The sequence below is a fragment of the Mesocricetus auratus genome, unplaced genomic scaffold (assembly GCF_017639785.1).
Source record: "Mesocricetus auratus isolate SY011 unplaced genomic scaffold, BCM_Maur_2.0 Super-Scaffold_4256, whole genome shotgun sequence".
NCBI lineage: Eukaryota > Metazoa > Chordata > Mammalia > Rodentia > Cricetidae > Mesocricetus > Mesocricetus auratus.
In genome coordinates, this window is record NW_024429182.1 from 80,954,734 (window position 1) to 80,976,822 (window position 22,089).

Here is a 22,089-nt window from a genome sequence, read left to right on the forward strand (position 1 = left end):
ATTTGCTTATTTACTTACTTATTCACTTGTTGCCACATTGCTGTGGCTGTCCTGGAACTTGCTATGTAGACCAGGCTGGCCTTGTACTCAGAGAGATCCATCTGCCTCTGCCTCATGAGTGCTGGGATTGAAGGTGTCTACTGCCTGGCTTCAGATTTTTAATTTTATGATCTAAATATTTTTTCTTTCAAGATAGGGTTTCTCAGTGTAGTTTTGTAGACCAGACTGGCCTTGAACTCACAGAGATCTGCCAAGTTCTGGATTTAAAGGCATACATCACCACTGCCCTGTGATGCTATTTTTAAAAGAAATACTGCTAAACCCTGGTTGGCCTAGAACACAGATTCACCTTTCTCTGAGAGCTGGATTCAAGATGTGGCCACCAGCTTCTCTTTTCTTTCTTGTGCTCTTGTTGCTGCTGCTTCTCCAGTATATACCAGATTCCTTCCCTCCCTTGTATTTTTTTCTTTAAAAAAAAAAACAAGTAAACAAGGCAGGTGGTGACGGCACATGATTTTAATCCCAACACCCAGGAGGCAGAGATTTGAGGCCAGTCTGGTTTACAGGGTTCCAGGACAGCCAGGGCTGCATGGAGAAATCCTATCTTGAAAACAAACAAACAAAACACACAAGACCAAAGGAAATAATCTGAATGGTCTGTTGTATCAGCCCTCTCGTGTCTGTAAATTGCTGGTTCCTTGGAGTCATCCACCACCTCTGGCTTTTACAAACTTTCTGCCTCCTCTTCTACATATATATCCTTGAGTCTTGAAGGGTGTGATAACAGATATCCCACTTAGAGTCGAGTTCTCTAAAGTTTCTCACTCTCTTGATATTGTCCACTTGTGGGTCTCTATTAAATAACCATCTACTGCAAGAAGTTGTTTTGCACCAGGCGTTGATGGCACACGCCTTTAAACCCAGCACTTGGGAGGCAGAGGCAGGCGGATCTCTGTGAGTTCGAAGCCAGCCTGGTCTACAAAGCGAGTTCCAGGACAGCTTCCAAAACAATACAGAGAAACCCTGTCTTGGAAAACCAAAAAAAAAGTTTTTTTTTTTTTGCTGATGAGGTTGAGTGATGCACTAATATGGGTCCCAGTTATGTGTAGGGCTATGGCATCCCTGGTTACAGAGCCATTCTGTAGTTGGCAGGGAGTTGCAGAGGAATTGAGATTGTCTGAGATCAGTGGTTTAGGAGGGTAATGAAGAAGCTTTTTTTCTACCTTTTTAAGATTTTTAAATTTAATGTATGACTGTTTTGCCTGCATTGTGCACCATACAGGTGCCTGTGCCCTCAGGTCAGAAGAGAGTGTCAGATATGCTGGAGCTCCATTTACCAATAGCTGATTGTGAGTTGAACCAGAATATATAATAGCAGCAAATACTCTAAACTCATGAGCTTTATCTTCTAGCCCCAATTATCAAGGAACAATTTTTGTGGATGGTTGGTATGTGTACACATTGGGTGCCATCCACCTTGGGCTCCCCTCCCCCCTTTCATTCATTCATTCTTATTTGTTTGCTTACTTTTGGGGGGGGCAGGGTTTCTTTGTAGCTTTGGAGCCTGTCCTGGAACTTGCTTTGTAGACCAGGCTGGTCTCGAACTCACAGAGACCCTCCTATCTCTGCCTCCAGAGTGCTGGGACTAAATAAGTGTACTTCCACTGCCTGGCCTTTTTGTTTTTTAAGATTATATTTTTGAGTGTTTGTCGCCTACAGTGCCCATGGAGGCAAGAAGAAGGTATTGGATCCTCTGGAACTAGAGTTCCAGACAGTTGTGAGCTGCTATGTGGGTGCTGGGGATTGAACTAGGGTCCTCTGAAAAATCAGCCAGTGTTTTTTAACTGGTGAGCCTTCTCTCCAACCCCCTACTTTGTTTTTTGAGACAAGGTCTTGAACTGACACACCTTACCTGGGCTCACACATTGGCTGGCCAGTGAGTCCTAGAGAGATCCACTTGTCTTAGCCTCCCTTGTTCTGGAATTACAAGTGCACTCTGGCTTTTTATGCCCTAATTGAGGTGTTGCCTGCCACTGTTTATTATTCATAGTGAAGATGGTTATGTTGTACAGATTCATATATTGAGAGTCCCACTGTTGAGGCTATATTTTTAGGAACATAATTGCTGATCAAGGAATAAGGACTTTTACCATTATAATATTAAGTTCATTTTCAAGGTTGAGTACTGTGGAGTACTTGCTACCAGCCATTCCTTGCCTGTATGCCACCCCCATGCCCATTTCTGTTTGCATGCAAATTGAGCCACTAATTCTTTGTCTGTAGCGGTCCGGAGTAACACTGGCCAGAAGACTCAACCTGATGTCATGTCTCAGAATGCTAAAAAGTTGATTCAGAAAAATCTGGCTACATCAGCAGATACTCCACCAAGCACCATCCCAGGAACTGGCAAGAGCATTGCTTGTAGTCCCAAAAAGGCTGTCAGAGATCCTAAAACAGGGAAAGGTAAATAGCTAGAATATGAATGCCTTATAATTCTATAATACATAAAGGTTGGTTTGACTGACATGTGTCATTGCTTTATAGCTGTGCAAGAGAGAAACTCCTATGCAGTGAGTGTGTGGAAGAGAGTGAAAGCCAAGCTAGAGGGCCGAGATGTTGATCCAAACAGGAGGATGTCAGTTGCTGAGCAGGTGACTATTTTTTAAGCTTAAGCAAGCTTTGTTTTAGTACTACTGATAAGTTCAAGGATCTCGTTTACCCATTTTGTTATTTCAAGAAGAAAAAGGTCATTTGCAGCAAAAGCTTGACAACTTTAAGTTCAATCCTTTGGTTTTACATGGTGGAATAAAGAAAGCCATCTTACTCAAGTTGTCCCTCTGCCCTCCGTATGTCTTCCGATTTTCTGTCCTCTTTCCTCTCTCAACACAAAGAGCAATCATCCCCTAAACCTACATTCAGAAGTCAGAAGGTTATTAGTAGCATTTCTCTGGAGTTGTCAGATGATCACGACTTGACTGTTTTCTACATAGGACTTTTCTTTTAGGCCGTGTTTTCTATAGAAATTTAAGATGTATGACTGCTCTAACCATCTACCACACTCACTTTAAAGATTCTGAAAGTTTTAGATGAAGGGAGGATGACCGTTTTGGGAGTGTGTATACTCTTTAGTTCCATGAATACCATATGTTTTTATCCAAAAATTTTCCGTTACTATAGGTGTGTGTGTCTGTATAGCACACCCCCACTCCTTCGGATGCTGGGGATTGAACATAGGTCTTTTCAGGTGCTAGGCAGGTACTTTACCACTGGGCTATTCAAAGACTTCCAGCTATTTATTAAATATATACAAGGTTACAGAAAAGTTGTAGGGCTGTCAGACTTTTTACCTAGACTAATCATTTCTTGCACACGCTTTTGTAACTCTTTGTTCTAAGTATACCATTTTGTGGCATAACCATGAAAGCAAATAGTGGTGGGATGATGATGATTCTTATGGTTTTAAGGGTCTGACTTTTCCTAAGATACTTAGGCTGTGTATCCTCTGTAGTCATGGAAAGTATCACCTCTTATTACCAGATCTCAACCCAATCTTCCTTTGGGTGATTGGGTTGACTACAGCTTATTTAGGAGACAATTCATGGAATTTGTATATACTGTGATCTTGCAAGTTCTTGGTGGTTTTCAATTTTGTCCTATCTATGTTCGCAGGTTGACTATGTCATTAAGGAAGCAACTAATCTAGATAACTTGGCTCAGCTGTATGAAGGATGGACAGCCTGGGTGTGAATGGCAACACAGTAGATGAGTCTGGTTAAGCGAGGTCAGACATCCACCAGAATCAACTGAGCCTCAGGCATCCAAAGCCACATCAGTCGGTGGTGATGCAACTGGGGGCTTACTCTGAGGAAACCTAGGAAATCTCGGTGTACTAGGAAGTGAATCCTGCAGGACAGCTGCACTCAGGGATACGCCCAACACCATGGCCAGGGTCAAAGGTGAAGAAAGCAAGCTCACTGCCTGCACACGGAGATTGTCTTTCTGCCACAGAACAGCTGCAAACGTGTCAGGAGGTTAGCTGAGAAAGAAATCGGGATGCTGCGGAGCACAGAGTGACTTGGAACTCAATTCCACCTGACCCTGTGTGTACAATCCAGGAAAACAAACCCCGCTCAGAAACAGAGAAAACTGGGGCCCGCGAAGAACTCACAGCTACGGAAGAGTTGATGCATTCAGATTCTTGAGAAACACTTGTTGCTTGGCAACAGTACTGGTTGGGTTGACCAGTAAGTACCAAAAGACTATGCTGTATGAATTTCAGAAATGGACTGAAAAAATGGAGAGCAGTGTAACAGACACTACATTGGAAGAACTGACTTCTGAAATGAAGGGAAAAGCACCCATGGATCCCACTCCTCCCCATCTTACCTGTTCCCCGGCTCCCCATTGACCCGCTCTGGTAGATTAGCCAGCTGTCAGACTCGCTTTTATTTCAATCCTTACTCTTCATAAACTGTTGTCTCCATGCTGTTACCATAGTTGGAGACGGAAACAGGAGCTTCTCCAAATCCAATGAAAACATGGAAAATTCAAGGATTGTTTAAAGGTCTGATCATCACCTACAAGATGTAACTCTGGTTATTTCGGTCATATCTGTGACTGTTATCATGTACAGTTTCCAGAATTGTCACTGTGCATCCAAATGTAATGAGTCTAACAGACACTGATTTCATGTGCACTCCCCTCTGCTTACAGTGTGCATTTTTTGGAGGTCATTCAAATTTTCCCTCTTCTGTGATTGCTGTAGTTTCTTTCATAGAAAGTAGCTGATCTGATGTAATCTTTTACCTTTTAAACAGCCAGGATAGAGAACCTATTGGAGTTTGCATTGTTGACAGGTTCACAATAAAGTGATGTTCTGGTGGAGGTAGAGTGAAATGTTTTTTAATTTAGTTTTCTCATTTGATACTTTAAATTTACAAGGTGTAATTTTCTTTTACGTTTTAAGGTGAAAATTAATACCTGGCATTTGGGGGCATGCACAGTGATTCCCACCAGCACCTTTAATTTCGGCTGGTGGTCTGTGAGGGGCTCTATTTACTTTCTGCATCATTTTATAGCTTACTGTTGAGTGACTAGTGAGTCACGATCAAGGCATCCTTCAGTTTAGCGTTTTCAGTACTCACTGCTGATCCTTGAAGTCCAGACTAGAATAGAGCTAAAAATCACGTATCAGCACAGAATAGCACACAGTATTTTGTTTATTTTCCCAACATTTTAGCAACTAGTTCAGTGACCACTTAATTTGCTAGCCTCTACGTAGGCACAAGCCCGAAAGGTCCTATGGAAACACTCCATGTGGCTCTGGGCTCTTCTCCGATTGCTCTGAGTTTAATTCTAATCCTCACAGGATAGATGTCAGTGTCAGCACTTTCTTAATTATGAGTATTAGAAGACGCTGTTTTGAGTCTCCATGTGTCCAATGACAAGGAACCTTATACTGCATTTGATTTTATTCTTGATTTTAAGCCTTATTTTCACAAAACAGCCTAGCTGGAATATTGATGCCATACTGTATTTTGCATGCTGCTTTCTCCCCTAGATGCATTGAGGGCAGCTGTGCTTGGTAACTTTTGCTCTCTTCAAGATTTGTCATTTTCAGCCATTCTTCATGCCCATGCCAGGAAGAGCTTCGATCATAATAAAGCCAGCTCATACTTATTTGTCCCTGTAGGTGGTGGTAGTAGTCGGAAATGACTTCAGGCATCCATCAGTTTTAGGCATCAGAAGTACCTGGCACCTTAATCCAAGCAAAAATATGACAGCTTAAAAAAAAAAAACAACCAAAAAAATAAAATAAAATGTGCCTCTGTTGAATTATCCATCCTTTCTATTTTAAACTGGTCCCTGAAAGAAGAGTTACAGGACAGAGCATCCAAGGACTTCAAAGCTTGCTGCTCACTGCACTCTGGACAAAACCCTCAACTGTATGGTTTGGCTTCCTGTCCCATTAGCCTTGCCAGGTTGAGCTTTTGTAAGAAGCCTCAAGTGGAAAAAAATAGGGCCATTGGGGGGAATGTCTTAAGAAATCATGTAGAGTGCTGTAGTTTTGAAGTCATACATTTTTTTTAATGACAAAATACCTGTGGAAAACCAGGGATATTTTCTTCCTCCAACCCTTCCTCTCCTTACTCCCTATTCCTATTCCTCTACTCTGTACTTCCTATCTTCCTTCTCTCCACTCTTTGATTCAGGGGGTACAGAACAACATTACATACAACCTCTTCTAATTCAGAGTACCCTTGAGAATTGAGATGTATTGTGTTTTGTCTTTAATAGCTAGAATCTGTTTTCAGTTGATTTCTCTACCATGCTATGGAAGCCTAGTACTTATGAAACCGTTTCTTCCTTTACCAAAGTGTCTGGTAGTTTCTGTCTAGTCATGAGCTGATCACGAAGTTGGCTAGATAATTTCTTTTGACACTGGTGGTGTTTTTTGTTTTGTTTTGTTTTGTTTTGTTTTGAGGTGTGAGGTTTTTGTGTGAAACTGGTTGGTCTTGATCTACTTTCTAAGATCACTGATTCAGAGATCAAATTCCAAGTTCAGGGTGAGAGTTTATATAATACAAAGGAAAAACTCCCCTCACTTTGCCCTTAACACTTGCCTGTTACCTAATCTTAGTTTTCTTAATATTGTCCAACGTTGGTGTTATCTACATTGTTTTTTGTTTAATTGTGGTTTTTTGATGTGTGAAATTTAAGGAAAGAGCCATTTAATAAATGCCAAGCAGGGCAATGCAAGTACAGCCAAATATTAGAGTTGATGTGCAGTCTTAGGTCCTTTTTAATCTGGGGTGTTATAGGCAGTACTTTAAATCAGAGTCTTCCTGGCCTATTTCCCTCCACCTTTTTGTAGTTACTCGGGGCCTACTTGTGCAGTACTAAAATTAAAGGAGCTGGTTCTTCTTTTTTCCCAATTGTTGTTAGTAATGAGCACACCTACAACTAGCCTGCCACTCCTATTCATACACAGCAGATATCAGTGCTGTGCTGCTATTAGCTGGATTTCCTGCAACGCAGGGATGGAACCTTGCACATGCTGGCAAGTGCTCTGCCCCTGAACTATACACATCCTAGCCCTTACAACTAGCACATGGAAGCATCTTTGTTTCACTTGTGTTCAGATGAGTACAAAAACTAACATTGTTTATATCTTCTTGAATTTATGTAAGTAATTTAGACACCCCCCCCAAAATCAAGGAGGCAAAAATTAATGCACTAGTCACTGAAGTCTTCATCTTCAGTTAACTGGGTAGGATAGGAAGATTTCTTCTTCTAAGAGGTTCTAGTGAGCATTGCAATGCAACACTTTGATAAGATTCAAGAGAAGGCAGTTCACTGTTCTTTACTGCTTGGGGGCCTGGATAACACCATTATGTACAAAAAGCAAATTGAGCTTAAGTTCAAAAGAGCTACTGTAGAAAATCCTTGAGACTTGGGGCTCACTGGGAAATTCTAGTGCTAATGTTAAAAACTCTAAATCAGCTGGGTATTTGAAGATGGTAAAGATTTGGATATTGTTCTGAAACATTTTTCCCCCTCAAACAAGCTGATTAACAGTGGTTGTTTCCTTTTCCTGATGTTTGATTCAGCTCCTGTTTCAGGTTACTGTGTTGCTTATTTTTCCAGTTTTACATGTCCCTTATGTTTCCACCTGGAATGTCAGGTGGCAATGATATCACATTTCATGTGATTTTTTTTAAACCCTTATTTACAAGCAAATTGAGTTGAACCGAATCTTCCTTGTCCTACTAACATTGTACAAATAGTGGCTTTTTTTTTATGTTGTAATGCCTCCTAATGGATATAATTTCATGCTTGTATTTAAGATTAAAAGTTGAATAGATCACACCAGCTTCCTGAAAATGTCCATAATGCATCTTTTGGAAAACAAAAAACATGCCTACTTTGCATTAACATGATAAAGATTGTATGAAATACCTGTTTTTCAAAAAATAAAAGTTCAAGTCTTTAAAAATACAATATTTAAGTCCTGAATTTATTGAAGTAGATTGAGACAGTTTGTTTTGGAACACAGAGTTTTGTGGCTTTTTTTTTCTATTATCTCTCCAAATTAGAAAAATTCTCAAAATTATTTTACTCATTTTTGAAGTGAAAATTTTAATAAGAACATTCCTAGATAAGAATCAATGCCTTTAATCTAGGGGAGGGAAATGTTATTGATCTCTCAGTTTGAGGCCAGCCTGGTCTGCAGAGCAAATTCCAGGTCAGCTGGGGCTACAAAGAGAAACCCTCTCTTGAAAAACAAAAGGCAATGTATGAAGCTTAATTTTGGCAATATTAAAAACTGGCAGACCATTATTGGGAGTAGGAAGTATCTGGCAGAGTTCATTTGCTGTGCCAAGGTTCTGAGGAAGATTTATGATAAGGGCTTCATCTGGTACATTTCAAGAGATCACTTCTCGTGGTGCAAAATCATATGGAAGGTTAGAGCTGAGTTCGTACCTGGGTCTGTAAACAGTCCAAAACAAAAGTGCTCTCAAGAAACTGCTGTTGGACTTCTTTCATCTACCTCAGCCTGAGCAGCTGGCCTTTACATCCAAGCGTTCTGAAGCAAAAGCCAAGTTCCCAAGGTAGAAATGATGGATTTTAAGCCTGTTAGTACTCCTGGGCTACTAGCAAGATGGACACCTCGCTTAGCCTGTTTAGCAGCTGAGGTCTTTTTGTCCTCAATACTGAGATGAAGGAGGAAATCCTGTGGGTTTTAAATATTCACTGGTAAGGTTTCTCTATCAACCCAGTCATAATATCACCTCTTCCCCAACACACATCCTCGAATTAGCACTTCACCTGAGCTTCCTAGCCAAAACTATGTTGTGTTAGTACCTTATCCAAGTACTCTCCACATGGTCTGTGACAAACTGTATTCCCCTTTATAGAACCATCATGCTCCAGGTAGGGCCAGGCTTATTCAGGAGCACTGTGTGGTCTTCAAAGTTTCCTAAAAATCTCCCAGTACTTTAAAGAACCTGGTAATTACTTAAAGAACGAAATGTTTTTAAAAAATAATTTAAATGTGAAATATTTGAGGCCAATATTTAGCGTGGCTTCCCCCCACACCCATTAATCTGTATCAATCTGATGCACTTCATCATTTGAATTACTCATCCACCTATCCATCTGAAGCGCTCCAGTAGCTATCTAAAGTGTGCATAGTTTTATCAATTAAGTGAAGCGCGCCACAAACGATTCCTCCAAAGACTGGCTGCAAAAGAAGCACCATATGAGTCGGTGCATCTTCCTTCCGTGTTCTCGTAGGACCTGTTACTGCTGGCGAGATGGCTGCAGCAGCTTTCATGCTGGGGCCCGCCATTCTTGCAGTCATAAATCTTAGCAGGTGCCACCGGAGTCTACAGCGTCCTCCGCCCTTCTATCCTACAATGGATGGCAAGGCACTGCGCATCCTCCACTCCGCCAGGCTGACCCCCAGAGGTCTTGAGATCCAGTCGGGCGAGAGACTTGGGACGGCGGTTGAACCGCTCCCTTTCGCTCCGCCTCCAGCGGGCCACACCCCTGTACTCTGATTGGCCGAAGTCCTTCCGCTCCGCGCAGTTTCCCTTTCCTTTGACCTGGATTTCAAGTCATGCGCTGGCTGCCGGTTGGCTTGGCTTCCCAGAAGCTGGAGTGCCATCTACCCAATGAGGAGCGAGCTTCACGAGGGCTGTCGGGAAGGGCAGCCAGCCTACATAAGCAGCCTGCGGGGCGTTCCCTCGCGCTCCGGTCGGCGAGCGGGTGCTGGTGGAGGTGTATTCTGCTCGTTGAGACTACGCATCCGTAACGATGGCGGAGGGAGATAACCGCAGCAGCAACCTGCTGGTGAGTCGCGGTCGTCGGCTTGTCCCCGGCGCTTTCCGTTAGGCCTCCTGGCCTCGGTGACTCCTGGGGCTGGCAGGCCTGATCCTGCTGCTCCCTGCACAGCTAGCTCCACGGTGTCGGTCCCTACTGCCCATCCCCAACGTTCTCCGGGGAGCGTGCTTTACGAGGCAATGACCGCGCGTGAGGAAGTGTGAGAAGAGGTCCCTTGGCGAGAAGGAACCTGGGTGGCAGGTTAGGGCACTCGGCCGCCAGGGGCCTTGTCTAGCTCCCGGGGCTCAGGCCGGAGACCTGCCTGTTCCGCCCTCTTTGATTTTTATCTCATGTTCGGTAGATTGTTTGTGTGGTTCTCCCCCGCCCCCTAACTTGGGCGAGGGTTGAGGGTCAAAGGGCTGCTTCAGAGAATTAGTTATCGCTGACACAGAATTTGTTGTAGCTGGCTGAGAGTTCACCGCAGGAAGCTGAAAAGTGGGCTCAGCGGAAAGGGGAGTCCTGGCACTTGTCTGGGAGCTGGCAAGGGGGCTCACGGGACTGGACGGATGCAACTTTAAAATGATTAGAAGGAACCGCATGCGGTGGTATCAGACGAGAAAACATTTGCTTCGTTACAGGTTTTTGGTTTGTTTTTTTTTTTTTTTTTGAGACCAGGATTTCATGTAGCCAAGCTGGCCCTGACCCATGTATCGAGGTTAACCCTGCGTTTGTCATTCTCCTGTCACAGTTGTGCATCACCAGGCCTTGCTAGTTTTACAAATTCAACTGTATTATCTAGGCAAGAATGAGAGATCCTTTTATTTCCTCTGTTCCCATTCCCCAGGGAAAGACAGGCCATATCAGAAATGAAAAGACCAACCTGCTTTTAAGTTCTGCTTTTGCACTTCTAAGAGCATAAATGCTAGCAAGTATCTACAGAACTGTAGTCACTGCAGGATTGTGCAAGATTTTCACTTTGCTTTCCCTGGCCCCTTAAATACTATCCCCTACACATACCTACACACCCTGCCACACACACCAGCAAACAATCCAATAGAGATACTTGCCCTACACAACACACACACACACACACCAGCAAACAACCCAGTAAGAGGATTAATTAATGTAAAAGGAAATTGTCACAGGAGAGAGAGGGCCTGATCACAAACTTAACTATTTTCATCAATGCAATATCACTTTAAGGAGAGCAAGGCCATTAATCTTATATTTACTGGATTTAAATATATTAACCTCTTTTTTGTCTCAGTTTCCTCATCTTAAATAGAGGCTGAAAAAAATACCTTTCCCAGTTTTGAGGAATGTCAATTGAAGTATAGAATGTAAACTGCTGAGAATTTCTAGTTTGGGGTAGTATCAAAATTAAGCATGTAATAGAAGTACTGTGACAGATTTCATCTTTACTAAAATTAGTCTGGACTGTCCTATCATTTACATATTCCTTTGTGAAAAGCTTATGGTGTCACTTGACCATTGTGTGTATGTGGTTCCTGGGTGTTGAATCCAGGGATCTACACAGACTCAGCAACTTCTTGTTTTAATTTTCTTCCTTTGCCAGAGTCCCTGAAAGATTTAGGCCACAATAGCTTATCCTAAAGGTATGCTTTTGCCTAGTCGTCAAATTGCAGAGAAATTTGAAATTTAGCCAAAGTTACATCATCAACGACGAGGAGCCATTATGGAGGACTTGAAGTGCTTCACTTATTTAGTTCAAGTAGTTTTCTTTAATTCCACTGAGACTGCCACCACTGGAGCAATTCCATTATAAAAGAGCTATTTTAGAGATTGTATGTACTGATTGTGTTTTCCTGATGGATTTAGAAGGGCTTAAATCAATAAAATAACCAATTAACAGATGGATGCCAACCACCTGAAATGAGCAAACGTAGAGTGTCCAACTGAGTAATATTCTGAGCACTGCCTCATGACTCTGGGTGAATTTGGGGATATTAGTTAACCATATTAAGCTCACTTGTACTAATATTGAAATACTTATCTCCATATTGTGAAACTTTGGAAGTATTATGTTACATCATGGACATATGGCCCAGTGCTAAAGTGACCATTGAGGATGTGCTTTCGCCGGGCGTTGGTGGCGCACACCTTTAAACCCAGCACTCGGGAGGCAGAGGCAGGCGGATCTCTGTGAGTTCGAGGCCAGCCTGATCTACAAAGTGAGTGCCAGGACAGCCTCCAAAGCCACAGAGAAACCCTGTCTCGAAAAACCAAAAAAAAAAAAAAAAAAAAAAAAGGATGTGCTTTCTCTCACCCACCTATACATTTTCATCTTTGGTGACAAAATTGCGGTTTTTCATGACTCAGCTTGTTTAAGATAACGGTTTGATGCCTTAGACTTTTACTCTCTGAGTGTTGAAATTGGTAGAGTAACAAACTCTTACTGTTGGTCACGTGTAGGCAGTGGAGACGGCGGGTCTGGAAGAGCAGCTGCAAGGCTGGGGAGAAGTGATGCTCATGGCTGATAAAGTCCTTCGGTGGGAAAGAGCCTGGTTTCCACCTGCCATCATGGGTGTTGTTTCCCTGCTCTTCCTGTAAGTGACGGATTCTATTGCTGAGTGCTCAGATGGTTCAAAGCCTGTGCTTAGAGAAGCTTTTGTAATACATAATCCAAATGGAATGCCTTTCTTACAAGCAACTTGCCCAGTTTCTAGACTTTGTATTCCTTATGTAAAGTTGTAATCTGATACACTTTAGTAAACCCTGCACACTCAAACTTTAGTGTTTCAACACCTTTCCTTTTTGTTCTTTCCTAATAAAGATTGAGGACCCTAGAATTTTTTACTGTTTCTGTTTACATTAACCACGATAGCTATGACAATATCATGCCATGATATCTCTAGAAAATCACTTGTGAGGAAATTAGAAAGGAAACACCACCATCTTTGAGAAGCTATGGGCTAGGGAGTAAATAAACACCTTTGGTCAGGAACAATGACAAGTGGTTTTCTAACTTTGGTTAATTTTCTTTGTTTTTAACAGGATTATCTATTATCTTGATCCATCTGTGCTGTCCGGTGTTTCCTGTTTTGTTATGTTTTTGTGCCTGGCTGACTACCTTGTTCCCATTCTAGCACCAAGGATTTTTGGCTCTAATAAATGGTAGGTGTCTATGTATGATTAATGTACTATGATATTAGGTGAAGACTGTTTTATAACTATCAGACACCTCATTGCTCTTATGTGAAAAATCTTACCAGAATTCAAATGAGTCAAGGATTTTCAGTACTTATATCTCTGTATTTCACTTTGGTTAAAAACTTGTGGTTTTTTTTTTGTTGTTGTTTATTCAATTTTACTTCTACACTTGAAATAAGGGTTTTTTTGTTATTGTTTTATTTTATTGGTTTTTCGAGACAGGGTTTCTCTGTGGCTTTGGAGGCTGACCTGGAACTCTCTTGGTAGTCCAGGCTGGCCTCGAACTCACAGAGATCTGTCTGTCTCTGCCCCCCCCAGTGCTGGGATTACTGCCCGCTAAGTAAGGGTGTTTTCTAAAGTTGATGTTTTAAATAATAATTACAGCCGGGCGTTGGTGGCGCACGCCTTTAATCCCAGCACTCGGGAGGCAGAGGCGGGCGGATCTCTGTGAGTTCGAGGCCAGCCTGGTCTACAGAGCGAGTTCCAGGACAGCTTCCAAAGCCACAGAGAAACCCTGTCTCGAAAAACCAAAAAAAAAAAAAATAATAATAATAATAATTACAGAACTCTTCTAATTCTTTTTTTTAAATTACGTTTGTTTATTTATTTGGGCGTGAGGGTGCATGTACCACATAACACGCATGTGGAGATCAGAGGGCAACTTCTCAGAGTTCTTTCCTACCATGTGTGACAGATCTTGGGGATTGAACTCAAGTTCTGCAAATGTACCTTTGCCTACTAAGCCAGCCCCTTAAAGGACCATGAACTTGGTTTGTCTAAATGTGTCTCTTTGATATGTATGAGTCCTCATCTGTGAGGGTACACACACGAGGATAATCAACCTTGTGTCAAGGTCAGTGGCTGGTTCTCTTGTTCAGTGTCTTACACTGTCCAGTCACAAACTTTCCTCAAACAGAAGTATTAGGTCAGTTTGAAGGACACCCAGGGGTCAGTTCTTATCTTTCTATCCCAGCACTTGGGAGGCAGAGGCAGTAGGATCTCTGAGTTCAAGAACAGCCTGGGCTACACAGAGAACTCTTTCAAAAAAACAAAACTCTTTTGGTTTTTTGAGACAAGGTTTCTCTGTATTGTTTTGGAGGCTGTCGGTCCAGCCTGGCCTCGAACTCACAGAGATCCGCCTGTCTCTGCTTCCCGAGTGCTGGGATTAAAGGCGTGCGCCACCACCGCCCAGCCAAAAAAAAAAACAAAACTCTTAATTGTTAGAATTGATCTTTTTTTTTTTTTTTTTTTTTGGAGGGGGGTGTTCGAGATAGGGTTTCTCTGTGGCTTTGTAGGCTGCCCTGGAACTATCTCTTGTAGACCAGTCTGGTCTGGAACTCAGAGATCCGCCTGTCTCTGCTTCCTGAGTGCTAGGATTAAATGTGTATGCCGCCACTGCTGCCACCACCAGCAGCAGAGTTGACCTTTTAAGCTGTGTGGGTTGGTGCACACCTCTAATCTCAGTACTCTGGATGACAGACATTGTGATATGAGGCCAGAGTGAGCTTCATATACATAGCAAGCTGTGGGCCTGTCTGTCTTGGTTACACAGATACCCAATGTTCCCCTACATTCCCCAAAACAAGAGGGATGTTGTGTTTAAGGCTGAGTGAGGTAGTGCCTTGAGGCAGTGCAGGGGTAGTTGATCAAGTGCATTCTGAGTAGATAAGAGTAAGTTCTAAGCTGCATATTGGTGGCCCACCCCTTTAATCCCAGCACTTGGGAGGCAGAGGCAGGCAGATCTTTGTGAATTCGGGCCAGCCTGGTCTACAGAGGAGTTCCAGGAAAGCCTCCAAAACAATAGAGAGAAACCTTGTCTCAAAAAACAAAACAAAAACAACAAAAGAATAGATTCTACTGTTTGATACACGTGAGCTGTTGATCTCATTTTTATTGTTATTTGAATGGTTGCTTATGACTTCTAAGATAATAGTTAAATGGTAAGTAAATACATTAACTATTTGAAATTCTAGTGGAATGTTGGATTTCTCAGAGCTCAGTATTAAGAGTGATTGCTTTTCCAGAACACATTGTGCCCTGAGTTCTGTTCTCCACTGGAGTAAGGAAAGAACACACATAATGACAGAACTAGATATTGAAATAGATTTTTCTGTTAGCTGACATTTTCAATTGATTAGTGTTCTGCCTTTGCCCTTCATTTTTTTTGTTTGTTTGTTTTCAAATGACAGCAAGTTACATAATCTGTAAAAATGAGAGCCTTTACTGTGTACTTTCTGGATCTGTAAGAACAAATTCACAGAATCTGGGGAGTTAATTTAAACTGTGGGTTAAGTAAGCACATTTCCTTAAAGACTAATGGGTCAGTGTTAGGACTTGTTACTCACTTCTCTTCCTTTTTCATGAGGAGTTTAATGCTGTTCTGTTTGGGGAAATTTATGGTCTTGACATTATCCAGACAGCAGTTGACTAACTCATAATCCTGGAGGAAAGTCTTCAGAGAGAAACAGATGTTTGGTGGTAATAGCATCCACTGGGCAAGTTTTATGTTTTAATTATCTGGGATGTTGTGGGAAAAAAGGAACACTATAGCCACAGCATAGCCTTGACCATGATCTGAGAAATCCTCCCACACCTTTGCCAGGCTAACACTACAGGAGAGAGGGCAGCATAGTCCTCAGGCTGATCCTTTTTAGTGCTGGACCTATGCCATAAAATAGCAGAGGGACAGATTAGAAATGAGAAAAATAGGCCAGGCGTTGGTGGCACACGCCTTTAATCCGAGCACTCAGGAGGCAGAGGCAGGTGGATCTCTGTGAGCTTGAGACCAAGCCTGGTCTACCGAGCGAGTTCCAGGACAGGCTCCAAAACAATACAGAGAAACCCTGTCTCGAAAAACCAAAAAAAAAAAAAAAAAAAAAGAAAGACATAGAAATATATGGCTTTCTTTCTTAGAGAGGCCTATCAGTTTTGTTGCTGCTTGCATTTTCTCTCACTGGAATTGAGTTCGTAAGGAATTTGGATTGGGCTCCAATTTTTTAAAAGTAAGTTGTGTACCTGTGTGAGTGAGTGCAGGCGTGCATGTGCTCAAGTGTGTGTTTGCCACCTACATGTACCCACCCACGTGCACACATACCATGGCACATGTGGAAGTCATCAACTTTCCAGAGTGTGTTCAGTCCAATGTGGGTTCTGGGGATTGAACTCAGGTCACCAGGCATGGCAGCATGCATCTTTATCCTCTGACCATCCTGTTGACCTGGTATAGAAGTTACTCTACTACAGATACTCAGATGCAGCTGCTTGGAGCATTGATGATGAGCACAATGCAAAATTTACTTGGAGCTGAAAAATAAACTGAAATAGAGAAACCAAATTTGTACCATGGACACAGTTCATAGAAGAAATGATTCCTGTTATTACTGTAGTTAGTCAAATGTGGCTTTAGAACTGTACCATTATTCTACTAGAAATATGTGCACAAGGGCTGGTAAAGGTGCCTATCACTAAGCCTGATTACCTGAGCTGGAAACCTGAGGCCCATATGGTGGAAGGAGAGAAATCACTCCCGTAGGCTTTCCTCTCACTTCCTCATACACTGGTGCTGCGCACTCATAAAATGTATGCACACTTCCACATAAAATAAATAAAATGTATAGAAAAAATATGTGCATGGCATACTTATGTAAAAATGTTTCTGGCCTGTGAAATCTGTCTTAAAATGTAGTTACTCTGGGGTCTGGAAAGTTCCCAAAGGTTAAAAGCTCTTGCCCCCTTTAGAGGACGGACCTGAGTTTGATTCCCAGTATAACCCTACTTCTACGGGATCTAACACCCTTCTGGCCTCTGTAGGCACCAGGCACTTCATCTGTGTATACAAACAAACATGTAGGCAACACACACATAAAACACAAGTAACACAGCCGGGCGTTGGTGGCCCACGCCTTTAATCCCAGCACTCGGGAGGCAGAGGCAGGCAGATCTCTGTGAGTTCGAGGCCAGCCTGGTCTACAGAGCGAGTTCCAGGACAGCCTCCAAAGCCATAGAGAAACCCTGTCTCGAAAAACCAAAAAAAAAAAAAAAAAAAAAAACACACACACACACACAAGTAACACAATTTTTAAAAAGTGCAATCAATGGCGATTCATTGTTTGCTTTTACTTTGTTTTAGAAGATAACTCTTGGGCTGGAGAGATGGCTCAGAGGTTAAGAGCACTGACTGTTCTTCCAGAGGTCCTGAGTTCAGTTCCCAGCAACCACATGGTGGCTCACAACCATCTATAATGAGATCTGGTGCCCTCTTCTGTCATGCAAGCATACATGCAGACAGAACACTGTATACATAATAAATAAAATTAAAAAAAAAAAAAAAAGAAGATAACTCTTGCCACATGTGGAGGCACCCACCTATGTTCTAAGCATTTGGAAGATAGAAGCAGATAGATCAGGAGTTTAACTCTTCTAGGCATTGTGGCTAGTGCCTATAATCATAGCACTTGACAGTACAGAGGCAGAAGGATCACGAGTTCAGGGACAGCCAGAGTAAGATTCTTTCTCAAAAAAGTTAAATAACTAAACTGTAATGTAGTTGCTTTCTTATAACAAAAATAAAACTCTTTTTTTCTAGGACTACTGAACAACAGCAAAGATTTCATGAAATCTGCAGTAATCTAGTAAAAACTCGACGCAGGGCTGTGGGCTGGTGGAAACGCCTCTTTTCTCTAAAGGAAGAGAAGCCTAAAATGGTATTTTGTTATTTATTTATTTTACTTACTGGAATGTGAAGCAAAGTACTGAAGTAAAAGACACATAAAAAACATTCTCAAGCCAGATGGTGGTGGCACGTGCCTTTAATCCCAGCACTCAGGAGGTAGAGGTAGGTGGGTTTGAAGCCAGCCTGGTCTACAGAGAAAGTTACAGGACAGCTAAGGCTGTTATACAGAGAAACCCTGCCTCAAAAAACCAAAAAGAAAACAACAAAAAACTATGTTATTATATTGTAGCTTTGATTTTGCTAACTGGAAAGGTAACATAGTTTATATTTTAAAGAGGAAATATATATACTTTCTATAAAAGAAAGGTAATTCCCAGCCTTTAAAAGAAAAGTGGTGGCCGGGCATTGGTGGCACACGCCTTTAAACCCAGCCCTTGGGAGGCAGAGGCAGATGGATCTCTGAGTTCGAGGTCAGCCTGGTCTACAGAGCGAGTTCCAGAACAGCCTCCAAAATAATACGGAGAAACCCTGTCTCGAAAAACAGAAAAAAGAAGTGGTTAAGCCCACAAGTGAAGCTGTATGTGTGTGGAGTACATCATGATGCTTTGGTCCTCTGTAGTGGTGAGATAAGCCTTCGTGCTCTGGTCACCTGTGCACAGTGTAGAGAGTGGTGAAGCAAACCTTCAGAGCTGCCCTCGTTAGTCTGCTGCTTAGAGCTGACAAGTTCTTGTTCTTTTCCTTAACAGTACTTCATGACCATGATCGTTTCTCTTGCTGCGGTTGCTTGGGTGGGACAGCAAGTTCACAACCTGCTTCTCACCTACCTGATTGGTAAGTCATTGAGGAACATCACACATGAGTCTTAACAGGGAAATCTGTAGTGTAGTCTATAAATAGATAAGTGAGTATTCATAGGACCTGTGGAAGAGTAGCAAGGTGAAGACTGAAGACTCCAGCCTGTGCTGGGGACATATCTCAGTTGGTAGAGTTCTTGCTCTGTGTGTTCCGAGCCCTAGATTTGATACCCAGTATTAGACAAAACTAATCCCAGAACTAAGGACTTAGATGCAGAAGGAGCACAAGTTCAAGATCATCCCTGGCTATGTGCCACATGTCACATTGACAATCAGCCTGGGCTACACGAGATTTCCCCCCTCCTTCTATCTCTCTCTATCTGTCTCTCCTCTCTATCTGTTCTCTCTCTCCTCACCCCCGCCCCCTCTTTGGCTTTTTCTCTCTGTTTCTTTCCAGCTTTGGAGGCTGTCCTGGAACTCACTTTGTAGACCACACTGACCTTAAACTCACAGAGATCCGCCTGTCTCTGTGTCCCAAATGCTGGGATTAAAAGCGTGCACTACAGCTGCCCTGCTGAGCTCTTTTCTCAAGGGCAAAAAGATTTCAAGTCAGGACTTAAGACTTCATGGCTAAAAGCACTTGTTTTTATTCTATGTCCAGCACTCACATGCTGGCTCACAACAGCCTATAACTCCAGTCTTAGGGAAATCACTTGTATACACATAAAATTAAAATAGCTTAAAGAGGTCTGACCCTTGATCTCAGAGACTTTATTAAAGCCTGTAGGAAGTAAAGACAAGGATGGTAAGATAGAAAGCATAGTGCATGGGCATGAATGCACAGGCCGCAGAAAGGCATGGTGGGGACTGAATCCTGATGGAACAGTGCATTTCATGTTGCTTCCCCCAGAGTCTACCTGCTTTTGTCTGTGACTTAAGTACTGCTTCCTCAACTTCATTTCTTTATTTCAAGTGACTTTTGCGCTGTTGCTTCCTGGACTAAACCAACACGGGATCATTTTGAAGTACATTGGAATGGCCAAAAGAGAGATAAACAAACTTCTCAAGCAAAAAGAAAAGAAAAATGATTAATGCAACTTGAGTGGAGTGTGCCCTGCCCCTGGGAACAGTTGCACAGTGCTGTCTGGATACTAAAATGTTACAGTGGCTCTTTCTTCCCTCACTCTGCCCTTGTTAATAGAGATTCACACAGGCTAGGCTTTGTGCCCTGTCTACTGCCAGGTGTAGCTGGGTATATTCCCGTCAGTATAACTTGTTTTATTGAACTTTTATTCTTATCAACTTCCTTTAAAATACTAAAGTGGTGAACTTTGCTCTTTTGTACAGTGAACTGTGACTTTGGGTAGTTGTTGATATTGGCTTTAGCTATATTCAAGGTAGTGGTCTGTGGCTACAGGAAGCTGGTTCTACTGTCTGCTTCCACAGTCTGCTTAACAAATCGTCTATCTCTGTGAGTACAGAGACCAGGTTTACCACTTTGAGACCACTTAAGATTCATTCCTGATTTCCCACTGTGGGAGAATGCCCATGGGATAGTATAAAAATCCACACCCTAGTTAGTGTGTGAGTTCCTCTCTTGTATGGAATATAGCAGCTTTAGGAAGCATTGCTCCTTTGTTCTCATGAGGAATCTGTCAGTTTAGACTGACCTCTCATTCCCTTTGCACTGCTTCAAGTTGTCCTTTAAACAGCTTTTGAACAACAAACTTCCAGAAGATTGTACTTGGAAATTTTAGCACTCTCTTTGTTCCAGATTTTCAGCTGACTTAAAATGTCTGGGACTTTACTCCTAGGCCAGCCAGGCATATAAATGTCCTCTTTGTTCTCTCTGAAAACTAGAACATCTATTAATTTTTAAGAGCAGGTGGGGGAGGGACCCTTTAAAAGTAAGCCCGGAAATTCTCATATATTCCCTCCCCCACTCCCCCACCCCACCTCCGCCCAGTAATGCTGGCTCTATTTCAGTGGCGCTCTGGGTTTACACGTGGGAGCAGTGTCTACACTGGTGTTTGACTTTCCCTCTGCAGGGTTGTAGCTGAGAGCAGACTGCTGATGGGTGACTGTTCTGTGTAGCGTCTGTAACTCCTTAAGTTTACTGTGATCACATGCCCTTTCAGTGGGTAGACTTTTAGAGCAGTTGAAGTCTGCAGGACTCAACCTCTGAGGGCCAAAATAGGACACATTGGGAACAACTCTTTAGCCCATGGACTGGCTGTAACAGAGTTTGTGGATCCGTTGCACTGATGCTGTGAAGCTGCACCTTGTGCATCTGTCTGCCTCTGTTTTGTCACCTCCCCTGCACTGTAAACAGTGGCACCTGTTGTAGCATGTGTGTGGTTTTGTTTCGTGACATCCACCTTCATTTTACATGTTTTCTTGTAAATAAGCCTGTCTTCCTACCTGGAGTTTTGTGTGTGTGTATGTGTGAATAATACATGTTCTACCAATTAACTACTTTGGCAGTTTTAATCATTTCTTCTACTTTGTTTTGTGTAAAAGGGGAAATAAAATAAAAAAAAAAGCTGGAACCTCTTTGTCTCAATTTTGTTGTTGACTGTTGAAATTTATGAATCTGATTAGTAACCTCCCTGTTGTCACTATAAGTCCTTGCCCTCTAAGGTACTCTTAAAAGGAACACCTGGACACGGTACTAGACAGAAAGGAAAACACTGAGACTCCAAGGTCTGAGGGGAGGGATCAGCAGGGACAGAAGAGGCTCAAAGAGCTTGTACTTTTTCCTTCCAACACAGGTGGTTGATGATCAATAAATGACTTGCTGCCTTTTGAAATTACACCTCAAGTTGGATGCCATAACTTGGGGTCTCAAGCTAAGGTCATCACTCTTGTGGTTGTCTGAGACTTTGAAATTGCTACCTTGTAATCTCAAGCCCAGCCTTGACTACATAGGAAGACTTGATTCAAAATCATAAAAAGAAACACTGGTCTTTAACCATGCATCTGTGGCAACTGCTCAGGTTAGCTATATGTGACTGAAACCATAGCCATCCTTTGTTACCTCCGGCCATAGCGTAAGTTCCCTTTTGAAGACTGGTCTGAGTGCTCTTGGGAGGGTCTATCTTTCCAAGGCTCATGTGGAGACATTTGGAAGGAAAGAGTGGTCTTTGGTGTATTTAGACAGTCTCAGAAGGCCCAGGCTGGCCTCAGATCTTCCTGCCTTCACCTCTCACGTGTGAGGATTCCAGTCCTGTGTCACTCCACCCATCCTAGTATTTAAAGGGTAGTTAAATGCTTATTTTCCACCAGATTCTATAGTTTCCCTCCAACAAATCAAGGATGTATGTCCGTTTCTGCAGGATTTTGTTCCACTTTCCTTCTGCCCAGCATCCTGAGTTTTCTTACCCATTTCTACACAAGTTCCCTCCTCTAGGAGCTCCTCATCAGTGTGGTGCCATCCAGATGCTTTGACTCACCAAGCCTACATAGCAAGAAGCCTGTGGGCTCAAGTAGGGAAGTCCTCACCAAGGAATCTAACTAGTATCCTCCCACCCTGCTGCCCGCCTCCACTTTGAATTCAAGTTTTCTTTTCTTTTGCAGCCTGTCCTGGAACTCGATCTGTAGACCAGACTGGTCTCAAACTCACAGAGA

General features: G+C 42.5%; 2 protein-coding genes across 4 annotated transcripts in view; both read left to right on the forward strand.

The window, feature by feature from the left end:
* Smg1 (SMG1 nonsense mediated mRNA decay associated PI3K related kinase) overlaps positions 1–7,998 on the forward strand; it is a 96,311-nt gene extending 88,313 nt beyond the window's left edge. For all 3 annotated transcript variants that reach the window (XM_040755838.1, XM_040755837.1, XM_040755839.1), the window contains 3 exons: positions 2,284–2,463; positions 2,545–2,651; positions 3,670–7,998. In XM_040755838.1, the coding sequence (XP_040611772.1) occupies positions 2,284–2,463; positions 2,545–2,651; positions 3,670–3,747 (365 nt within the window). In that variant the 3' untranslated portion in view covers positions 3,748–7,998. The remainder of the gene's footprint in view (positions 1–2,283; positions 2,464–2,544; positions 2,652–3,669) is intronic.
* A 1,699-nt stretch (positions 7,999–9,697) lies between these two features.
* On the forward strand, positions 9,698–21,011 carry Arl6ip1 (ADP ribosylation factor like GTPase 6 interacting protein 1). The gene is made up of 6 exons (XM_005075626.4): positions 9,698–9,855; positions 12,259–12,392; positions 12,841–12,960; positions 17,582–17,699; positions 18,415–18,499; positions 19,436–21,011. Exons 1-6 carry the CDS (start codon positions 9,820–9,822, stop codon positions 19,552–19,554), a joined length of 612 nt encoding a protein of 203 aa, XP_005075683.1. The 5' UTR covers positions 9,698–9,819; the 3' UTR covers positions 19,555–21,011.
* Positions 21,012–22,089: the final 1,078 nt, after the last annotated feature.